This window comes from Poecile atricapillus, chromosome 1 (genome assembly GCF_030490865.1).
Source record: "Poecile atricapillus isolate bPoeAtr1 chromosome 1, bPoeAtr1.hap1, whole genome shotgun sequence".
Lineage (NCBI taxonomy): Eukaryota > Metazoa > Chordata > Aves > Passeriformes > Paridae > Poecile > Poecile atricapillus.
In genome coordinates, this window is record NC_081249.1 from 30869092 (window position 1) to 30889066 (window position 19975).

At 40.5% G+C, this 19975-nt stretch overlaps 1 protein-coding gene across 1 annotated transcript in view; it reads left to right on the forward strand.

Moving 5' to 3' along the window:
• Nucleotides 1-19975, forward strand: part of AFF3 (ALF transcription elongation factor 3) — a 319688-nt gene that overhangs the window by 215704 nt on the left and 84009 nt on the right. The window contains exon 9 of the mRNA XM_058829676.1: nt 17842-17893. Coding sequence (XP_058685659.1) covers nt 17842-17893 — 52 coding nt within the window. The remainder of the gene's footprint in view (nt 1-17841; nt 17894-19975) is intronic.

Consider the following 19975-nt stretch of genomic DNA (forward strand, 5'->3'; position numbering starts at 1 on the left):
GGCTGACATTCTCCCATCAGAGAAGGAACTCTATGAATCTTACCCTACAATTCTGCAGCTCAGTTAATTGAGTATTTGATGTCCTAAGAAACTGCTGCCTCCCAAAGCCAAGGAGAGGAAGCTGCCAAACCCCGTTTCCATCTTTGGCCACCAGACACAGTGACGTTCTTCCCCTCTCCCCAGCCCACACTGTTGATGAAATTAAGTAGCATGAGAAATTAACCCCACTGTTGTTGTTTTGCAGCTGGGTAATGTGTGGCCTCATTTGCTGATGCAGGAGAATGTGTTTGATGTTTTGGTAGTGTGGCTCTGTGAATGGGGCAGAGGGGATCCCAGCAGAACAAACACGGGGAACAGCCCCACAACCCTGCCCACTCTCCAGGTACCCCTGGGCACCTTAGGCCCAAGGCAGAATATGATTTCTGATTTTTCTCTTTCCCTGCCTTGTTACTTGCTGTCCATCCTCTGCTATCCACCACTTCTAGTTTTTTCCCTTCATTTTCTTCTTTGCTGCAACCTCTCTGCTGTTTTCCTACCATCATATTTCTGGTTTTGTCAAGATTCATCACCTGCAGCCTCATTTCTTACTGTTTTTCACCTCTGTGGGCCCTCCTGTTTTCTACTTCTGCCTTGCAAAACATGTCTCCTGAAAAACAGAAAAGGGATGAAGAGATCTATATAACAAGGGATGCAAATAAGACACCCACAGTAGCTCAGGCATCTGGATTAGTGCATATACTCATTTGTCTCCTTTCTCCCTTGATTTTTCCATCATATCATCTCTGTTTAATGGTAAAGACTAACTTCTAACTCCTTTGTCAGGTGCCCAGGTACTGCCCCAGTCTTCCTTTGGGACACAGTTTTTCATTACATCTCTTTTAAGAATCACACAAGTTAAATAAAATAATAAGAGAGAGAGAGAGAGAGAGAGAGAGAGATTAATATGGAGAAAAGTTTTACTTAGCTGGAAAATGTTTTCCTTTTCTAACTTTAGGCATGATTGACAGATAGGTTTATTTAATCAAATTGCCTTTTCTGGCAGTGTATTATTTAATGAGTGAGTTCTCTTTTTTGATTGCATAGGAAACGTGGAAGCATGTGGGAATTTCTGATGTGCTATTTACTCATCCATTATGTTGGGAATCAGCATAATTTCGATGTCAGCAGTGGAATTAGTAACCATAACTGTTATTTGTCACAGAATGATCTATTTGGGGATTTTCTCAGCAAACCAGGATATATCCCCACCCTTACAGCACTGAAGGAAGTTTGTAAAAATAAGTCAAATTTGAACATGTTTTTGTTTTGATTGTCCCTTCCAGCTTCCAGGCTAATGGTAAAGGTGAACATTTTCAGCCTTTAATTTTAGCATGGAGTCACTGATATGAAATCCTTGAGCTGCGTAAATTATCCCTACTTTTTTCCCACCATTTATTTCACTCAGTTTCTCAAAAACTTCTGTCAAGGATAGCTCTCCATTGAAGTGCACTCTCCCTTCCTTTAAAAAAAAAAAAAAAAAAAAAATCCCTGACAGTCTAGTTTTCAGAGATAATAAAAAAATCCCTTTTTGGCAGTAGTGTGAATTTGGGCTGACTTTATTCTGGTTTTGGTGTTGGACTTACCGTGTGAAAGCAGGGGAGTACCTGAGCAGACAAATGGAATTACATGAGGGAGGCAGACAGGGCCCAAATCTGGTTCTACTCTTTTTAGGTTATGTGCAGCCTTACATAAGTAAATAACTGCTAAATGAATAAAACCTTTCAACTGATACATTTGATAAGTACCAAGACTTTTTAAATTACTCCAAAGTAAGGGCAGTACCTGTTAAATTAATTGCTTTTTAAATAAAACACATAAGAGAAATTTTTTAATCCTTCATTGTTCCTAAAAGTGTTTTAGTGCCTCATTAATTCTTGATTAGCCTGGTTGTTAAGAGGCCATTATTATGTGGTAATAAGGTGTAGGAAATTACCTCTAGGACTATAGTCATGTCACACAGACCTGCTATAGTTAGCACCTCATCAGGTGCTCAGACCAAGATGGTGTAAATCAGGGGTGCCCTCCCTGGTGGTGGGGTTCACAGTGGTGGTCCTGTGTGATGGGCTGTTAGCTGAGATGAGGTGAGTCTCTGGACTGAGAAATCCTGATAAAATATAATCCTCTCAGCAGCCTCCTGTCCTTCAAGGGCTTGCCAGTCTTGCCCTTGGCAGAACAGGAAAACTGCTATAAAACAGTGGAATAAAATTATTTTGCAATTACACTCATTTAAGTAATTTAAAATATGCCTGAAGCTAGTGCAGATGAAAGTTCACTCTTTGCTGTATGATTTGTTAGGTAGTCAGAGATTTGGTGCTGGTCCAGGAGAATATCCCCAATGTAATAACCTCTTCAGGTCATTAGTATTTCTTTTGAACACACAACTCCCCTCAAAACCTGCTACAAACATTGGTAAAGCTAATCATTATTACCCTTTTACAAATAGGAAAATGAGCCTTGGGGGGCTATTTTATTGTGATTTGATGCAACATTAATCAGCATTCTACAGAAAATAAATATTTCTATGTCCAAATCTGCATCTATTTATTTTTCAGTGTTTATTATGATTTTTTTTCCCTTAAATCTCTTTGAGGTTGGTGATCTCATGCTCACAGCATACAGCTCCCATTTATTACCTGTACAGTGGGCTAATGTGATACAGCAGAATCACCACCTTTGAAGAGCGCTGAAGATGCTCCCAGCTAAAACCACAGAGTGAATTCTCACTAGTACCTTCCTCCTTATTCCTTCCTTGGGTTCAGTCTTTGCACAGCAGATGAAGCACAGTCCTCAGAGGAGGGAGAGCAGCTCAGGGCTGGCATGGCCACAGTGCCCAGGAGCGATGCCCTGCAGGGATGCCTGCTCCGATCTTCTCCTGCTGTTGGGTTGTCAGAGGGCACTCACACCTCGGGAGTGGTGTCAGAGCAAAGATGTGAGAGGCTCATGTTGTGCCTGAACCACCAGAATGGGGCTGTGACCTGGGTTTCAGTCCTAAATGTCCACGTTAGTTGTTAAATAGCTAGACACAAACTCCCTGTGTACTTTCACCCAGGTCTTCAACATTTCTAAGCCCCTGGTGTGGTTTCTTGGGGCATGTGTGACTGTGTCCCTCATCCTAGCCCTGAGTGCCATCCCAGACCTCCTATGGGACTGACTCTGAGCCACAAGCAGCTGGAGAAGGGCACCTCCTGTGTCTCCATTTAACCCTTTGTCAGCCTCAGAGTTGGGGCTGTGGGACAAAGTCTCCATACTTGGTGTTTCAGCTGCATCAGAAGCTAAAGTAGCCCCAAGACCTGTGCATGGGTAGCTGCTGCAGACTGGGGCACCACTCCCCCTCATTCCCAAGCCACCAGACCCCAGAGCACCCCAGAGGGCATGGCCATCTTTCCAAGCTTATTTTCACCCAGCCCTTCTGGCTGTGGTGAAGGACAGCCCTGAGAGTGGCACTGTGTTTGGCTGATTCCAGGTGTGCTTGCCTGCCTGCTGGGTCGCTGAGCCGTGGCAGTGCCAAGCTGGGACAGAGCCAGTCCCCCACAGAAAGCCATCCTGGCAGCAGACAGGCAGTCAGGGACAGTCACCCCAGCTGCAGTGATATCCCACACACAGCCCCAGTGGTCCCAAGCAGGGCTGCAGAAGGTCTCTCCCTGTTGCTCCTTCATACCTCTGCTGAAATGTATTTTTAATATCTCATAGTAATAATTAGCTGCCCAATTGTCATAGCTATTACAAGGATGGGGGGAAAACTCCACCAAAAAGACAAGTATTTAAAGGGCACTTCTGAGTGCAGTTTCAGAACTCACAGAAACTAATGGAAGAAGCTATTACAGCCCAAAGCAAAGAATTTTAAGAGTTAATAACTTCATGACTGTAGCAGTAAAGGACATAAGGAGTTAACAGTCCCAGTGTGATAAAAATTTATTTAATCCTACTCTAAACAAGCAATATAACAAATCCTTGTTAGGAATGAATGATCTCTCACATGTAGCTTAAAATAATCAAATTTTGATTTAAAATAGCAAAATAGGTCAAATGTTATGAGTTTTTCTGGAAGAAATTGAAATCATCCAGTCCAATTTTATTTTTTTTTTGCAACATTTTGCAGATGAATAAATGCATTCTTTACATAAAACCCACTTGCTCTGTCTCAAGTAGGAATGCCTGTTTGCCAGAGAATTAGAGACTCTCGAGTGTTGACATATTCTGCTCCCGTAGCTCTGCTGTGCTCTGATAGAAGAGATATTGCTATATGGAGAAAGATACAGTTTCAGCACCTCTTCACCTTCCCACCTTGTCTTTGGCTTTCTTCTACTTCAAATTTCCTCCTAATGAAGGCTCCAAAGATGGAGAATGAACAGCATAAGATGTTGGGTCACAGGTAAATCTGAAGTAGTGCCTCTGTCTTCCCAGCTGGACCTGGAGTTTCATTCTCAGCTCTGAATCTGACTGAAGAGTGTCGTGTGACTTTGTTTAAAAGCAATGAATCTCCTTGCCTCTATTTCCTCTTTCTCATTGAATGAGAATTATCATGGGTTTGCTTACTTTTGATTTCACAGGGTGTTGGGAAATGTACCTATGCAGAGATCTCTCACTAGAAAACAGTGCAATAAGATGAACCCAGTAGAAAAATGGTCTTGATAGGATGGATCCTATTTCATACTAGTTAATGATCCTTCCTGCTAATGAGGAGAGCGAGTCCTCACACTTGTGGTGTTCAGCTAGATGGAAGAGTGAGAGGAAGTATCAATAAGAAAATTCTGACAGACCTTTTTTTACTCTCTGTTCTTCTTTGGCACTCCTTTAAATTGCAAATAAACTTGAAGCATTTGAGACATTTATAAAAAGATGTAATGAGGGCTGGTTGCAGCATTTTTGGAACAGGAAAAACCTTTCTGTAGTACACTAAAAAATACACAATGATTTCTTTAGACTAATAAACACTCTGCTGGAGATAGTCTGAGGGTTTATAGAACTTCTGGAAAGTAATTTACATATTTCAAAGCTCTTTATTGTCAGTCTCCTACATTTTGCCTCTTTTATTTCTTATTTTTATCAGCCATCTCTGCTGTCATCAGCACTAAAAATATTTAAGTGCCTAATATAATATGTACATCTGAAGTTTTTTCTCTTATCAGTAAAAATCATTTGCCTTGAAGGTAATATAGTGAGCTAAATTAATTGCTGATGAAACTGGTTTTATTAGAATGACACTGATGATAAAAATAACCCAGTGTATTTAGTTCAGAAGATCTGCTTTTGACCATTAGCAGTGTTACTACTAAATTGAATTCTTCAAAAGTCAAGTGTCATTCCTTGTATATATATTGTGCAATATAGACATCATATTTGATCACAAATTATTTGCAGTTGTACTAAATTCATGTATGATTATCTGTAGGGTTTATTCTCACTCATATATTAAACAGATAATTATCCACAGCTCTGTCAGTATTAAGTCCAGCATATTTTATTTCCACACCCAAAAGTACTTCTGAAATAACAGTGATTGTTTTGCTTGGACTCAAGCTGACATCCATTAATAGCAAGTGATACTTAAAGCCATTTTTTTCACATGTGGAGGCCATAGGTAGATCCTGTTGAGCCTGCATAGAATTCTTTTCCTGGGTACTCAGTATCAGATAATCATAAATGTCAAACATACAAACCAAACAACCAGCTATATAATGGAGTAGATTTGAGTGAGTGGTCTTCATTTATATCTGATTTTGTAAAACAAACAAACAAAACTAAAAAGCCAGCAACACAAATCCTTCCACTTCAGTCACGTAGCAATCTGAGAATCCATCTCCTGTATGCTTGGTTCATAGCAACACTTGCTCACAACGCTGCTAAGGATGTTTGCATCTATTAATGTCAGTCTGACAACTGATGACAGAAAAAAATATTTCACTGAAAGTTTCAATTACCTGTCAATGAGAGAGGGAAAAAATGGAGGAAGCCAGTAAGTATTGTGGGCTCATATGAAACTCAAAACAAATCTAGGTTTAGAACTTTGTGAATGAATTAAATTAGCTTCTGAATCAGCATGGGTAATTGATATTTTGTTTAATACAATAAAAATTATGTGGGGTTACTGAAATTAAAACTAGTTGTGTTAATTTTCTCAGAAAATTAAAAAGCACTACATTCAGAGCTAATAATATCATTTAGGTTACTTTATTCCTGAAAGTGCTTGGGCAGCCTTGTTATAGTACTAGATACAAGCATATTTCAAAGTAATGTTTTTGAAAGAAGGGAACGAAAGCACACCATGTCAGAAATGTTGAAATTTATAATTTTATATAGAATTTAAACTTCTTTAGTTATACAGGGAGAATCATTGCTCAAATCTAGCAATTGCCAAGCATTTTGGCTGGTCCTCACACTGTTCTTGGTGATTAAACTATGTTAGAAAACTCCCCTCGGCTCTAAATCCCTCACACAGGACTCTAGTTAGTCTTATCTGTGCTTGAGCCTTTGTGAAAAATTATTGTTGACATTTTTCTCAAGATGATTCAACATTTCCAAAGATTTAGGATGGCAGAAAGCATTATCAGGCATCATTTAGACTTCCAAATGATTATTTTTTATGAGATGGTTGTGGTCTTTTGCAGCTGGGTGATAGAAGTTGCAGTGTGAATACAACTGTGTCTAATTAATTTTTATACTATTCCTGTTAGTTAAAAAAGGATATTTCTTTGCAAGGGACATTACAATCCTGACATAGGATTTTTGACTGTTTTTTTCTCAGAAACTGCCAGCGTGGTACTGCCAGCATTTCAAGCTGGTGTCCAGAAGAAAATTTAAGAACAGTGATAAAAGGAAAGGAGAAAATAGTAGCCCTTCTTGCAAACAAGGGTTTGTAATAGATATTCTGACATGATATGAATCATGAGGGATGGAAAATTCATAAGGTTGTGTGGAAGTGCAACACACACTCTGAGCATAGAAGACTGACCTATAACTCATCAGATAGTGTGTTTAGAGTGAGTTATGAGAGTTGTTCCCGGGTGTATATTTAAAAAGAGACGTTAGAAAGGAGATATAGTGTGGTTTACTGTTTGAGAGCTAAATTCATAATTTTTTCCAAAGAGTGTTTTTAAGAAAAAATACTTTTCTTTTTTTAATACATATATATTGGAGTGCAGGTGGTGTATTTCTGCACGGCATGTGCATCTGAATGCTAGGAATAAAATTCTTTTCCAAGGAGCAGCCCTCAGCTGATTATTTTTGCTGTTTCTAGATCCAAAGGCAATTATTTCTAAGAAAGAGGAATAGCCAATTTTGCATCCTGGAAAGGGTTATCTCAAAGTGAAACAAGCAGGCTAGAAGCACTTCAGACCCCAGGGCAGCTGAGGGTCTGTGCCAGGAAACCCCTGGAAAGCCCCACCCACACCTTGACCGGAGCTGCACAGAGCAATTTGAATTAATTAATGGGACTCTACATGATAACCATCCCTTCACTGCTGCTCCGTGGGAATTATCTGGCCACTTCAGGTTGCACATATTTTCTTCTCCCAGCAGTAAAGTTGATGGCCATGAACTTGTCCCAGGTGCCAGTGCCAGTCTCCACCTTCCCTGTCCCTGCAGAGCTTGTGCCCCATGTCCTGGTGCTCCCTTAGCAGCCCCCTCCCTCCCTCCCTGCCTCCTTCAGCCCATCCTCAAGCAAACCTGAGAGCTGTATTTTGGTGAGACTGCTGTCAGTTCAGAGATGTCTGCCTTGTTGGGATTGTCTTTTCCTCTTTCAGCATCTTGCAACATATCAAAAGCAGAGAGGAGTGAAAGAATGCTGTATCACTAGTGCACCGTCTCCTAATAAGTTAAGCTTGAGAAGCTAAGTAACCCTGTTGGAAACTCCCTGGCCATGGATGCAGCTTCAGGAGCAGTGCATTCCCTCTCTCTGAGCCGAGCACACGGGGTGCAGGTCTCATAAGGAGCAGCAATCCATTTGCCCCGTGGGGCAGAATCTGCCTGGTGTTGGGCAGAAAGCTTTGCTTTCCTTTTACAGTCTGCCTCAGAAAGAAAAAAATGCATTTTTCCCTGTGCCTATCTTGGCTGAAAATGAAAGGCTCTGAGAAATCTGCTCATGGGAGAGGTTTAAGCCTGTTCCCACAGGAATCTGAGGGCTGGAAATTTTGACAAAAGTCACAATGGCCCCTGCATGTTTAATGCATGGAACTCCCTATGGCTCACTCCTCAGCATCGAGTGATAGCACATCACCTTGGCCATATGTGAGCTTTCTGCCTCTTGTTTCGTTCTTCCCCCCCCTCTTGCTGCACACTGAAAAAGTTATTTGAAAATTTATTCTGACATTGTATTATTCCAATAGGGGAATGTAATGGTGTGTAATTAGGAGCCAGAATATAACAGTGGTATGAAGATGATTTTCACAGCGAGATTTCATTACTTGAAAAGTGTCATGCTTTTGCCCTTTCCAGTGTGTGAACAGTGTCCATGAATCAAAGGGATGACCCTCAGGGATGGATAGTATGATTTTCAGTCTCTTGCACTCCAGTTGGAGATTCTCCCAAGGCACTGCTCTTCCATCCTACATGAACCTATAAGGGCACAATATATTTTTAAGTCTCTGTAAAGCGTTGATTTTACAGTGAAACTCCTTCCAGTTTTGAGGGGGTGGAATTGTTTAGGGAGCTGTCTGTGTAGCATCTGGAGTTGTGAGAAGTCTGTAGCACTACAGACCCGTCAATTTTCTATAGATTATCCTCACAGCCCATATCTTTAAATAAAATGGTATGCTTCCTTTCACAGTAGCCAACTGGATTCTTGTCTGTTTATTTGCTTTTCTTAATCATTTTTTCTCCATCTAGTCAAATAAACCACTAAATTCAGTGTGTATGCTATGGAACTTCATCCAAAACTATACTGTCTCCTTCCTGACAAGGCTGACAGAGAGTATAATCACTTGTATTGTCCAGAGTACTGTTTACATAAAGGAGCAATAAATACCTGTTGAAATTTTTACTGGAGGCCTCCCAGATGGATGGTTCATTTATTATTACAGACAGGGTTTCATTTACTTAGTTATTAAAAAAAGCAGGCCGCTACAGCCCATTTATAACTATATTAAAACTAAATGAAGCTATAAGTATTGCAGACGGGACTGAGTAAAATACATTTAGTGACTTTCCAGGAAATGGCTAGGCAAAGTATTTGAAAGGAAATGCTGAAAACTTTGGGGGTCCTGGTGTGTCTTTCACAGATGTGCTTCTACTGGCTGGAGCTGCAGAGGGAATGGAGGAGGTATAGTTCCCATATGTTCCTGTGCCATTTATATATTTTGCAATAGCCTCTCTGTATCAGCCAGTCAGCCATGTGCCTTTGGGAATTGTTCCTTTTCTCCTCTAGCCTTTCTTGACGTGGAAAGCTCCTACTGAGGATGTCTAATAAACTTCTTCTTTATCCCAGAGACAGAATACCAACTGAATATCAACTCCAGTTACAAAAGGGGACGAAGGTGCTTCTTCAGCATCAATCTGTAAAGGAAAGGGATGTTAAGCAGGGGGATTCCAGAGGTCTTAGTTTGGAAGGTATCACCAAAGGTCCAGCACAGACAGCTGTGAAAGTGGAATGAGGATTGTAGATGGTCTCTGTGGCACTTTTCTAGCACTGATGACTTTTCACCAGACAGTCTCACCCCTCCTTTGAATAAAGATGAATTGGTCAGTGGATGGGAAGCACATGGTTGCCTGTGAACCAGACTGATTTTATTATGTCCAAGCTAGACAAATAAAGGACAGATCCAAAAGGGAAAGATGGGTGTCCCAAAGCTTAAGAAATTGTTGACCATAAATCGATGGGGTAGAAAAGCCTAGAAACTGGGCAGCTTGAATTTTTTTAAGCACAGTTTGTTTAGGTTAGAAAAGGGCTGCATTTCCACAATCAAGGCAAAAACCAACTTTACTGAAAGTTGTTTTGTTGTTTAGTTCAGCTTCAGTGGTCAAGTAAAAGTAGTAATTAGAAAGAAGAAGCAATTTGTACAATAGACATGGAATTTAAAGTGTATCTAATATGAATACATATGCATGAAACAACAGTCTGAAAAAGAAAATGTAAAATACTGAATATGGACAAAAGGAATGGATGATACTAGAGGAAAGCTCAAGGACAATGAGAATATGTGGTTTCTAAAGGTACATGAAAAACAACAACAATAAAGAAATTCTAGCAATAGTCCCTCATTATATGGAAGTATTAAAGCTGTAATAATGTTAGAGTCAATAATTTTTTTTTTACATGAGAAAAAGCAGATTTGCCTATTAGACAGGAAGCTGAACAGTGTCTAGAGACAGTAAGTTATTTAAAACCAGCTACCCTAGAGAGAAGTATCTATATGCCTCAGATCTTCTGTGTCACCATACAGACACTGGCTGGAAGACCACTGGCTAGCAAAATCTGAGGGTCATTTTTGATGTACCTTGAAATGTGGGGTAAACTTCACTCTCATGATGACTCCAGCATAAGAACAGATGCTTGTACTGCTGGGGATTAGGCAGTAAGAGATCATTTGGAAGGAAATAACCACTGAGTACAAAATCAGATGCTGCACATTCAGCGGGGAGACTTGGCAGTGGCAGCTCTGTCTCAGACACATTAAATTCCCCAATATTTCTGGCACAATGGCTGACTGCCATGCACTCTTACTTCATTTCACATTTGAAATGAATATTTTTTTAGGTGGCAGCATCAGCAATGGCTCAGAAATCAGAGGGAGAGTGTTAGTAAATAACTGCTAATCACACCTAGAGAAGCATGGGGGTTGCAGGGACAAGGAGGCAAGAAAAAGATTAGAAAATTGCAAGCAGCACATTCAAAACTATTTTTCCTCAAATGTGTTTCCTCCTGTCACACAGAGCTTGATTAGGCATGAAACTTTGGTAAGCCCTCAGACTGATTGGACTACTTAGGCGTGGGCTGCCAATATGTCGCTCATCACTCTTCCCTTTTTCTGAGTATTCATGCATTTTTTGGTGGCTTCCTTGCTCAGGGAGTGGCCTCACAGGGGTTTGTTACCTTGCTTTCCTGAATTTCTCTCATTTTTATGGAGCTATTCTGGGTCCTTCTGCCCAAATAGCATTCTCAGGAAATGCTGTGGTCTACCAGGCACTTTCTCACCACCCTGCCAAGGAATTAAAAAATTCAGGGTATGATTCAATTGCATTTGTTGTCCCTTTCTTTATAGGGGAAAGACATCACCAGGGCATCACAATTGCTCACAGGGGCAGCTGCTGCAGAAGAAACCTTATTTCAGCTTCTGCTCATGGGAGAGAGTGATGGCTGTATCCCTCGGAGAGGACTGCCTTGCATTTCTAATGAGGCCATCAGTGTAATGGGAATTTAGCAGAATATTTAGCTGGTTTAAATGGTTTTGAAGAGCAGTGTAGACCAGCCTAGATGGATTCAAGCCAAGGACAGAAAACTTTTCCTTCACAGTATCTATTTTTTATTGGAATTGCTAATTCTATTTCTATAGACTGAGTCCGTTTTTCAGGCATTTAAATTCTATGCTCTGGAATTAAATCTCACATTGATATATAGGTTTCATTCCAGCATTAAGTACATTAATATTTCACCAGCCTGATTTTACTGGCTTTCTCCCTCTGTTTTTAATTAGATTTGACAGTATTCTATATAATCATGTTTTTCTGCATGTTTCTGTGTAGCAGAACTTGCACAAACTGTTTGTTGGGGGATTTTTACAACTTAAACATCATATATTCAGAGTGAATTTTAGATGCTGCTAGCAGTGCTTGCAGAGGTCTTACAAGCCTGCTGAAAGCTCTATTACAGCACTTACAAAATATCCTCTTGATCTAGTTGTTTACCTTTATCCATAAGCTTTTGACTTTATTTTGTCTAAAACAGAAATAAATACTACACTTTTCAGATAATATAAATGCATGAGCTTTTCCAATGCAAAACATTTGCATCAGTTATAGCACTAGAGTGAAAAATAATTTCAGCAATCAGAATTTAATTAATTAAAAATTACTACTGTATAAAACCAACCACTCCTATATTTAGGATTAGTAAACAAAGATATTTGAAATACCTGTTCTGGCTGTAGATAAGTAGTGAATGTAACTGCCCATCTGTTATATGCAAGTAACCAAGGTTATAGCAACAACATTCGTTTCCCTTTCTCTCTGTGTCTCTCTCTCTTTCTTTTTTTTTTCTTTAAGAAAGGAAACATGTTCATCTGTTTCTTATGAATTCTCTGTACTTCTTACAAGCATATTTTTCTTAGCATTTCTCTTTTAGAAAGCAATGGAAGATAGCCAGAAACCGAAGGTACATTTGTCTTATTGGAGCTTAAGTCATATTATGTACGTGACCAGTTGTAGCTGAAACAATCCCAGTAACATAAGGGCACAGTGTGGGTAGGAACATCATATTCCCACCTGGCATTCTCTCTCATTTTGCTGAGGACAAGAGTTAAAGGTCTGACATAGTGCTGTGCCTATGGGAAGGTTTTGTTTTGCTTTTTTATAATGTGAAGGAATACTTTTCTTCTCCTATATCAGCGCATCAGTTGTGACTTTAAACATTTGGGGTCAGTCTGAAAGTCTTCTAGCATAACTCTACTTAGAATAATAGCTATTTTGGGCTTCTGGCAATATCAAAACTAATGTCCAGTTCTTGAAACATCACTCTGCATTTATGAGAAAGAAAATAAAATGCCAATAAGGTACACTGAAAAAGAAGATAATTTTCCAGAAGCATTCAGAATGAAACATTGTGGCATGAACTTGAATGAACACTTAGTTATTTGATTTTGGTATTTCATTACAACTCTTTGCTTAGTGGGGTTCCTCTTCAGCTAAAATCAAAGTATTTTTCCACTACTGAAGTTCCTTTCCTACATCATGAGCAGAAATCATAGAAGTCCATAATAAACACAGTATTCTGAGATACTGCCTAGAATTAAACTGGGACAATATACTTGATCAGATTAACACATTCAGGAATTCTTTTACACATTGCAAAGACAGCAACTTCTGAGTTTATTTAAATGACAATTGCAATATACATGTATTTGTGCCCTGGACTCACAAACCATTGGCATGTTCTCTCCTAAAGCATTAGTGTTAATGACTTAATTGCTATCAATATTTTTCCTTTCCCTTCTTGATTTTTTTTCTGGTCATATCAACTTTATCATGAAGAAAGACCATATCTTGTACAGTAACTTAGACCACCAGAGGGACATAGAGTTTTGTTCCTCATTTGTATAACCTCTCTTGAGGTGCCAAAACGGAATCTCTCCAATCACAAAAAAAAAACACAGAGGAATTTTTTGAGAGTTTTATTCCTCAATAAGTAATTTGCAGGGGGATGGAAAGAAGACATTAGGCCAAGGAACAAAGTGAAAAGGTTAAAGTGAAATACAAGGTGTGGTGCCTGCTGCTTCTTTCATGTGCACCAGCAGATGTGAAGAATAATTCCAGTCTTCAGGCATGTCTTCACTGTGGAAGAAAATAGACCTCCTTCTATATGGAAGCACCTCACAGTGGCTCTGCATGCCAGAAGTGACAACAGATTCTCAGCTGGCTCTTGAGGACAACCTCCTCCAGGTGCTGCTGTATTGACATCTCCTTCCCCAGCAGCTCCTTCTTCGCAGAAGGAGAATCTTCCAGCTCTGTCAGAAATCTTTGACATAAGGCCCTACTCTACCCTCACACTTGAAACTTGTTGTTACTTGGATGTTAATTCCCAGAGGGGAAACTTGATGTCTTCCTGCTACTCCCTGGACTCTGGCTGGGGCTGAAGATAACACTTGCTTGGGACTTAGCTTTCCTGCAGTGACAAATAAGGAAAAAAGGCAGACAAGCAAAACAGTGAAGTTGCAAGTCTCAACTATTCCATTTGAGCAAGATGGTTCCCTGGCAGCCTGTGATGACCTCCCATCCCAAATCCCCTGTAATTTTGATCAGGAGCAACTCCTGGCCCTTTGGCATGCTGGGATGAACAAGAGTTCCGCAGGTCTCTCTGCAGTGCACCACAGGGCTACCCCTAGCCCCAGTACCCTTCTGAACCAATGCAGTGAGTAACCCACAGATTAAAACAGATCAGATAATAATAATATTTCCTAATAATCTGTGTAGGAGATTTGGACACACAGTCACATTGAGGTTGGCAGGTGTTGTATATCAATGCCCACTAGGCCACTTTGTATTTTCCTGTTCATGTAAGTAAGCCTGCACACCCCCTCCTTTTCCCCTGTAAGTGAATGGCCCATCACCCCAGGCTGCAACCCCCTGGTTACTGGAGAATGAAACCAGCTGGCTTGCTGAGGCATTTCTCAATATCCCAAACCCATCTTTATTTCCTTTCATTATGTCCCTACCTGTCTCATTCCTTGTAGAGAAAGGAACAAATGCATTAATTAGAGTGCGGTGAGCACTGCCGCCTGCGCCCACCCCTCACTGCCTCCACAACCTCACAGAGATTTCACTAAAACGTATAATTAGGTTCTGCAAAGTGACTTCCTGACTGTATGTGCTCTTTTCAAGTGCAGGAGCCCTAAGTGGTGCTGTGTGTTTTTCAGAGCTTCTTTGAATACCACTTCATGTTTCTGGCTTTTGTTTACAAGGTTGTATTTACTTACCTCTTTAGCAGTGCCCAAATACATCAAAGCCAGGTTCATTTTAAAGAATCTGAAAGCCCATGGATGATGTCACTTACTGGCCTGAATTTTGCATGTTCTACAAAAAGCGTAAAGGCTGTGTTTGCACATGCACTTGTCTGTGCTTGTCTCTCCATCCTTACAATAAGTTTGCCAGAATATGTAAAGAAATCCCATCCTGAACAAGGGTTGTTTTAAACATAGTCTGAAGTGCTCTGCACACAGGGTGTACCAAAGCTCATTTTGTGTTGAATCTGTGTCAAAGTGTTTTTGAGATAAATTACAATTTAATGTAAAGCCTCTTTTGAGCTTGAAGTATTTTTCTTCTCTTCTGTTCTCACACTCTTCAAGTGGGGTCTGCTGGTCCAGTTGTGGAATTTTTCTTTCAGCCACCATTGTTTTCATGATGGAAATGAGCTGTTAAGGAGAAACATTCATCAAAAGCATCCATACTCAAACTGATACACCTTACTTGAGACACTTACTGCAAAATGGAATCCCCTGTAACATAAACATCCCCTCCTCACCCTGGGTGTGCTTCAGCCTGGGCTGTGAGAGCTGCCCTGGTGCCCAAGGAGCCTCTCTCCCCAGGCCAGCTTCAGCTTCACCTGCCAGGTGACAGTGTGTCCTGCTCTGGCTGTGGCTTTGTAGATGAGGGCTGAGGGCCCCATCTGACCTGACCTGAAAGCTGTCTGGGAGCCAGTGAAGACTTTCAGGCACAGAGGTTATACCTGCACAGCCCCTGCTTTACAAGGTAGACCTGTACACTGACAACCTGATACATACTTGTGACAAATACTTGGATCAGGCCAGCCAGATCTCTCTCTAGGGGGAAAAAAGCAAGCAAGCATTTTATGATGACCTGTTTTTTCCTATCCCCAGTGTTGGGAGTGTGTTTGTAGTCTGAAGGTAGTTCCAAAAGGGGCCACCAGCCCCAGGCAGGCAGTGCTTTTCTTGGAAAGCAGTGCTTCTGAAATGAAAAACAGACAGGGAAAATAAAGACAGGCTGAGATGTACAAGCAAGGAGAGATTGAAGGACCAGTGCTGCTGTTTGTTGTTCCTTTTGTGTGGATGGTACCAGATTGTAGTCCTTGTCTCACACCTCCACGCAACCCAAAGGCTTCAAAGTATCCTAGCTGCTTCTAATGATGAGCTCACAAAACACTTTTTTGTATGTTAATACAATAATCCAGGACACTAATAAATACACAGAGGTATCTAGAATGTTTCATTATATGCTTTTGATTTTTCAGCTTCCATTTAGGAGAAGAACTAAACTGCTAAACATAAAGTAAATGTACTTAACTACCACATCACTAGCAGAAATTCACACACTCAAGTGAGAGCATGCATTGACACCCTAAGAGTTCTCCTTTTCACACAAACATATCACCTTCTGGTTAAATCACTATCAGTGCAGATTTCATCACATAGGTGCCAAATCCCAGATCCGAGCTTTCTATTTTCGTGGGCTGTTTTCTTAGGGATGGCCTAAACAGATCTAATTAAAAGAATGAGCAATTATAAGATTGTTTGGATCCCTGTCAGTGACAGGATCCAAGGCCACTTTGGATCTTGTGGCGTTTACAGGAAGTTTTGCCTCTCTGACGTGGTTTAGCTCCTAAGAGCTGTATGCTGTGTCATCATACCTGTCCTGTTTGCTCAGTTCTCAACAGAGCTTGTTAGCTGGGTCAGTGCCTGCATTAATACAGCCATCAAAGGTTTTGCTGATTCGGGAGACGGAAGACAGAGCTTTTTCCTGACAATGAACATCGAGATAAAACACAGGCAAGTCCTGCTGGGAGATTGTCAAGTCCCTCCAACTCAATGAGTGTCCTGTATACTTGAGGTGTCTGCACTGCCAAGAGATCTTGCTGAGTTTGATACGTTGATTCTACAGATGAGAAATGTTGGCACAAGTAGAAGGAAATGTGAGAAAAAAGCAAGAGGAGAATCTTTAAGAAATTAACTAGCAAGAATTTCTGCTCTGACCCCCAGTCCTGTTCTTATACACCTACGTTCCCTGAAAGGTGCCATGGGGAAATAGGGAAGCAGCTGTGACAGCAGCAACAGGCAGGGACTGTACGTACAGCGAGGAGCTGAGGAGAGCGTGGTGAGGCTCTGCGCTCTTTTAAGACACAGCACACCATGTAAGAGTCATGCTTTTCAGGCACGCTCTTGGAAGATCTAGGCACAAGTACAAGGAGGTGGTTTGAAATTACTACATATGTCTTCTTGCAATACTTACACTCCAGGGACCACCCACGTCACAGGATGTGTTTGAATTGCTCACCAAGCTTTCTTCTGGAGCTGAGATGAAATTACAGACTCTCTTTTTTCCCAGAGTGCAAGAAAAATTAGCAACTTTCTGAATTATTACTATTATTACTGAGGCACTTTTTAAAAATAGGTCCTATTCTCTAAGAATGTTCAAGCACTGGGAAATCTTTGCACATCTTCAACTCCTTTAACTGCTGGTTACTTAACCTTAGATTGTAAAAAAAATGTATGGAGGTAAAACCAGATTCCTCTTCCTTGCAAACCAGTGTAAGCAAGTTGAGGAAAGGATACGGGAAGGGAAGATGAAGAAAAGATGTGTTATTTTCTATAATTTTCTATTTCTATATTTACATGACTGAAATTCTGTGGATACTCTTGTGCACTGAAACAATATATTTTAGTTTTAATTGTTTCAATCAATGTCAATTTTACATCAAACGTGCAATAAAATAAAAGTGGCCTTTCAGAAACATCACTGAACCTTATTTTGTGCTGCAGCATTGCCAGTGTAAACATCTACTTCTGTTTTGTAAGCCCAAAGCCAAATGGACAAAAATTTCCTCACAGGGAGACTACTGACCTGTCAGCATCAAAAATATTTTTAGCATATAAAAATTGTTTGTCAGTGATTGTAATAATAAGAATCTTTGCAAAATCCATTATTACTCTAATAAACATTTTCTTTTAGGCAGAAATAGGAGGAAATTAATTTAAAAGTTAGCTGATAGCAACTGGATAAGAGACTAAGTATCACAGCTATGAAGTTACCAGGATAAAATATATTTTCTTTCCATTTACATTATTAAATATTTACCATAGCTCTGAGAAAATGCCCAATGTGAAGCATTTTGATAAGTTATAATTTATTCTGCTTGCTTTCCAGAATGCTAGAAGATGACCTCAAGTTAAGCAGTGATGAGGAGGAGAATGACCAGGTAAGAGCCAGACAAGTAACGTGTCACTTGAAGCATGTTTCTTGTCGAGTCTGAGCTACTGCAAATATTTTGCTAATGTTTTTTCTAAACATACATAAAGGTTATCAAAATACATGGCAGCACTGTAACTGGAGTAACAGATGTTGCTGCTCAGAGCCAGCCTGCATGTGCTAACTGCTGGATTGGTAGGGAACAGGCTGCAGTGCTGTTGATTTATTACCTTGATGCGACCCAGAAGGTTTTTGTATCAGCTTCCTTCTGATTTGAATTTGTTTTCTTTAAAAGGGTGGCCAAGGAGGGGAGAAACAGGAATTCTGGATTAAGGGTTCAGGCCAACTTTGCAATCATGAGCTGGCCCCGGGGATTAGCTGTTGGGCTGCTTATCTCTTAACCTGCCTCCGGCATCTCCCCAGCCCTGGCCTCTCTGAGCATTTTTGGTCCTGACTTTGCATGGCTCATGCCTGCTAATAAAGCTAAAGAGAACTGAAGAAATCCTTGGCTGTGCATTTGATTCACTCTGTAACACAGTGATTATAGCAACTGCCTGTGTTTTAAACTCCCTAAACTACCTGACTGGCAGATACACCATCCAATGTTCTCAATGTGTCAGGAGAGCTGGGTTTTGTTGGCTGTAGGAGGTGTTTCCCAAGTTTTCCTTAAAATATTGCTGTGTTTTGTCTAAATAATTAAGGACTCAGTAGAATAAGGCTGGAGCTTGACTTTCCCATGACCAGCTGAGTGCTTTGTTGCCAAGCAGTGCTGCGCTGTTTTCTCTCCTTCTCAATATCCTGGCATGGATGATTTGGTTAGAAATGAGAAGCCAAAACCCCCTTCCCTTTCTTATTTCCCTAAAATGCACAAGCCATGCCTTCACCAGAGTATATGAGGGCAGTACTGCTCCTGGTTGCATCTCACAGATATAATGTGGTTTTCTGTCCTGGTTTTGGCTGGGATAGAGTAATTTTCTTCTTTCTAGCTGGTACAGTGCTGTGGTTTGATTCAATGTGAGAACAGCGTTGATAACTCCCTGATGTCTCAGATGTTGCTGAGCTTACCCCAAGTCAAGGACTTTTCAGTGTCTCCTGCTCTGCCAGAGAGCAGGTGCATCAAAAGCTGGGGGGGCCCATGGCCAGGACAGCTGCCCCAAACTGGCCAAAGGGATTTCCCTTCCACAGAACATTATTTCCAGTACATAATCTGGGGGGAGCTGGCTGCGAGGCACCAATCACTGCTTGGGAATGGGCTGGACATCAGTCATTGGATGCTGGGCAATTGTATTTTGCATCACTTGTCCTTTGGAATTTATTTCTCTTTTTGTTGTCTCCCTTCTCATTGCAGTTATTATTCTTATAATATTATTATTTTATTTATTTATTTTGACTGTTAAACTGTTCTTATATCAACTCACAAACTTTTGTTTACTTTTTTGTTTTGTTTTGTTTGGTTTTGTTTGGTTGTGTTTCCTGCCTCTCCTCCACATCCCACTGGGGTAGGGGGAATGAGCAAGTAGCTGCATGGTGCTGTTGCTGGCTGAGGCTAAACCATGTGAGCTTCAAATATTATTATTTCAGTCATGGGTAACTGGAGTATCAATGGGTAAGCTGGATGGACATCTAGACTTTTGAAATTCAGGGATTTAGACAAGTAATTCTAGGTTCATAGCATAGGCATGAAATTCTTCCAAGATTGTCTTTAACTCTTGTGATTATATGTCTTTATTTCACAATATAGTCCAAACAGCAGGTAAATCAAAACTTTTTAAATTTATACTAAACCATTGTTTCATCTATTTTGAGGAAAGCTTCTTGGTGTTGAGAAGATTCAGCACATAGATTCTATTATTTACATATTTATACAATTTATTTTTGTTTAACATATTTCATCCTGAAATGCTTCACATTTAATTACTCTTCCTGCTTGTCTGGATAGTTTAAAATACAGCTCACAGCATAAGACAAAGTGACATGAGGGATAGAAGGGGCTTCTGAAGAGTAACAAAAGCAGACCAAGGTGCCATGATGTTGCAGCCAGGGGCTGGGTGATAGGGGAGGCACCAGCTGCTGGCCAGGAGACATGTCCTGA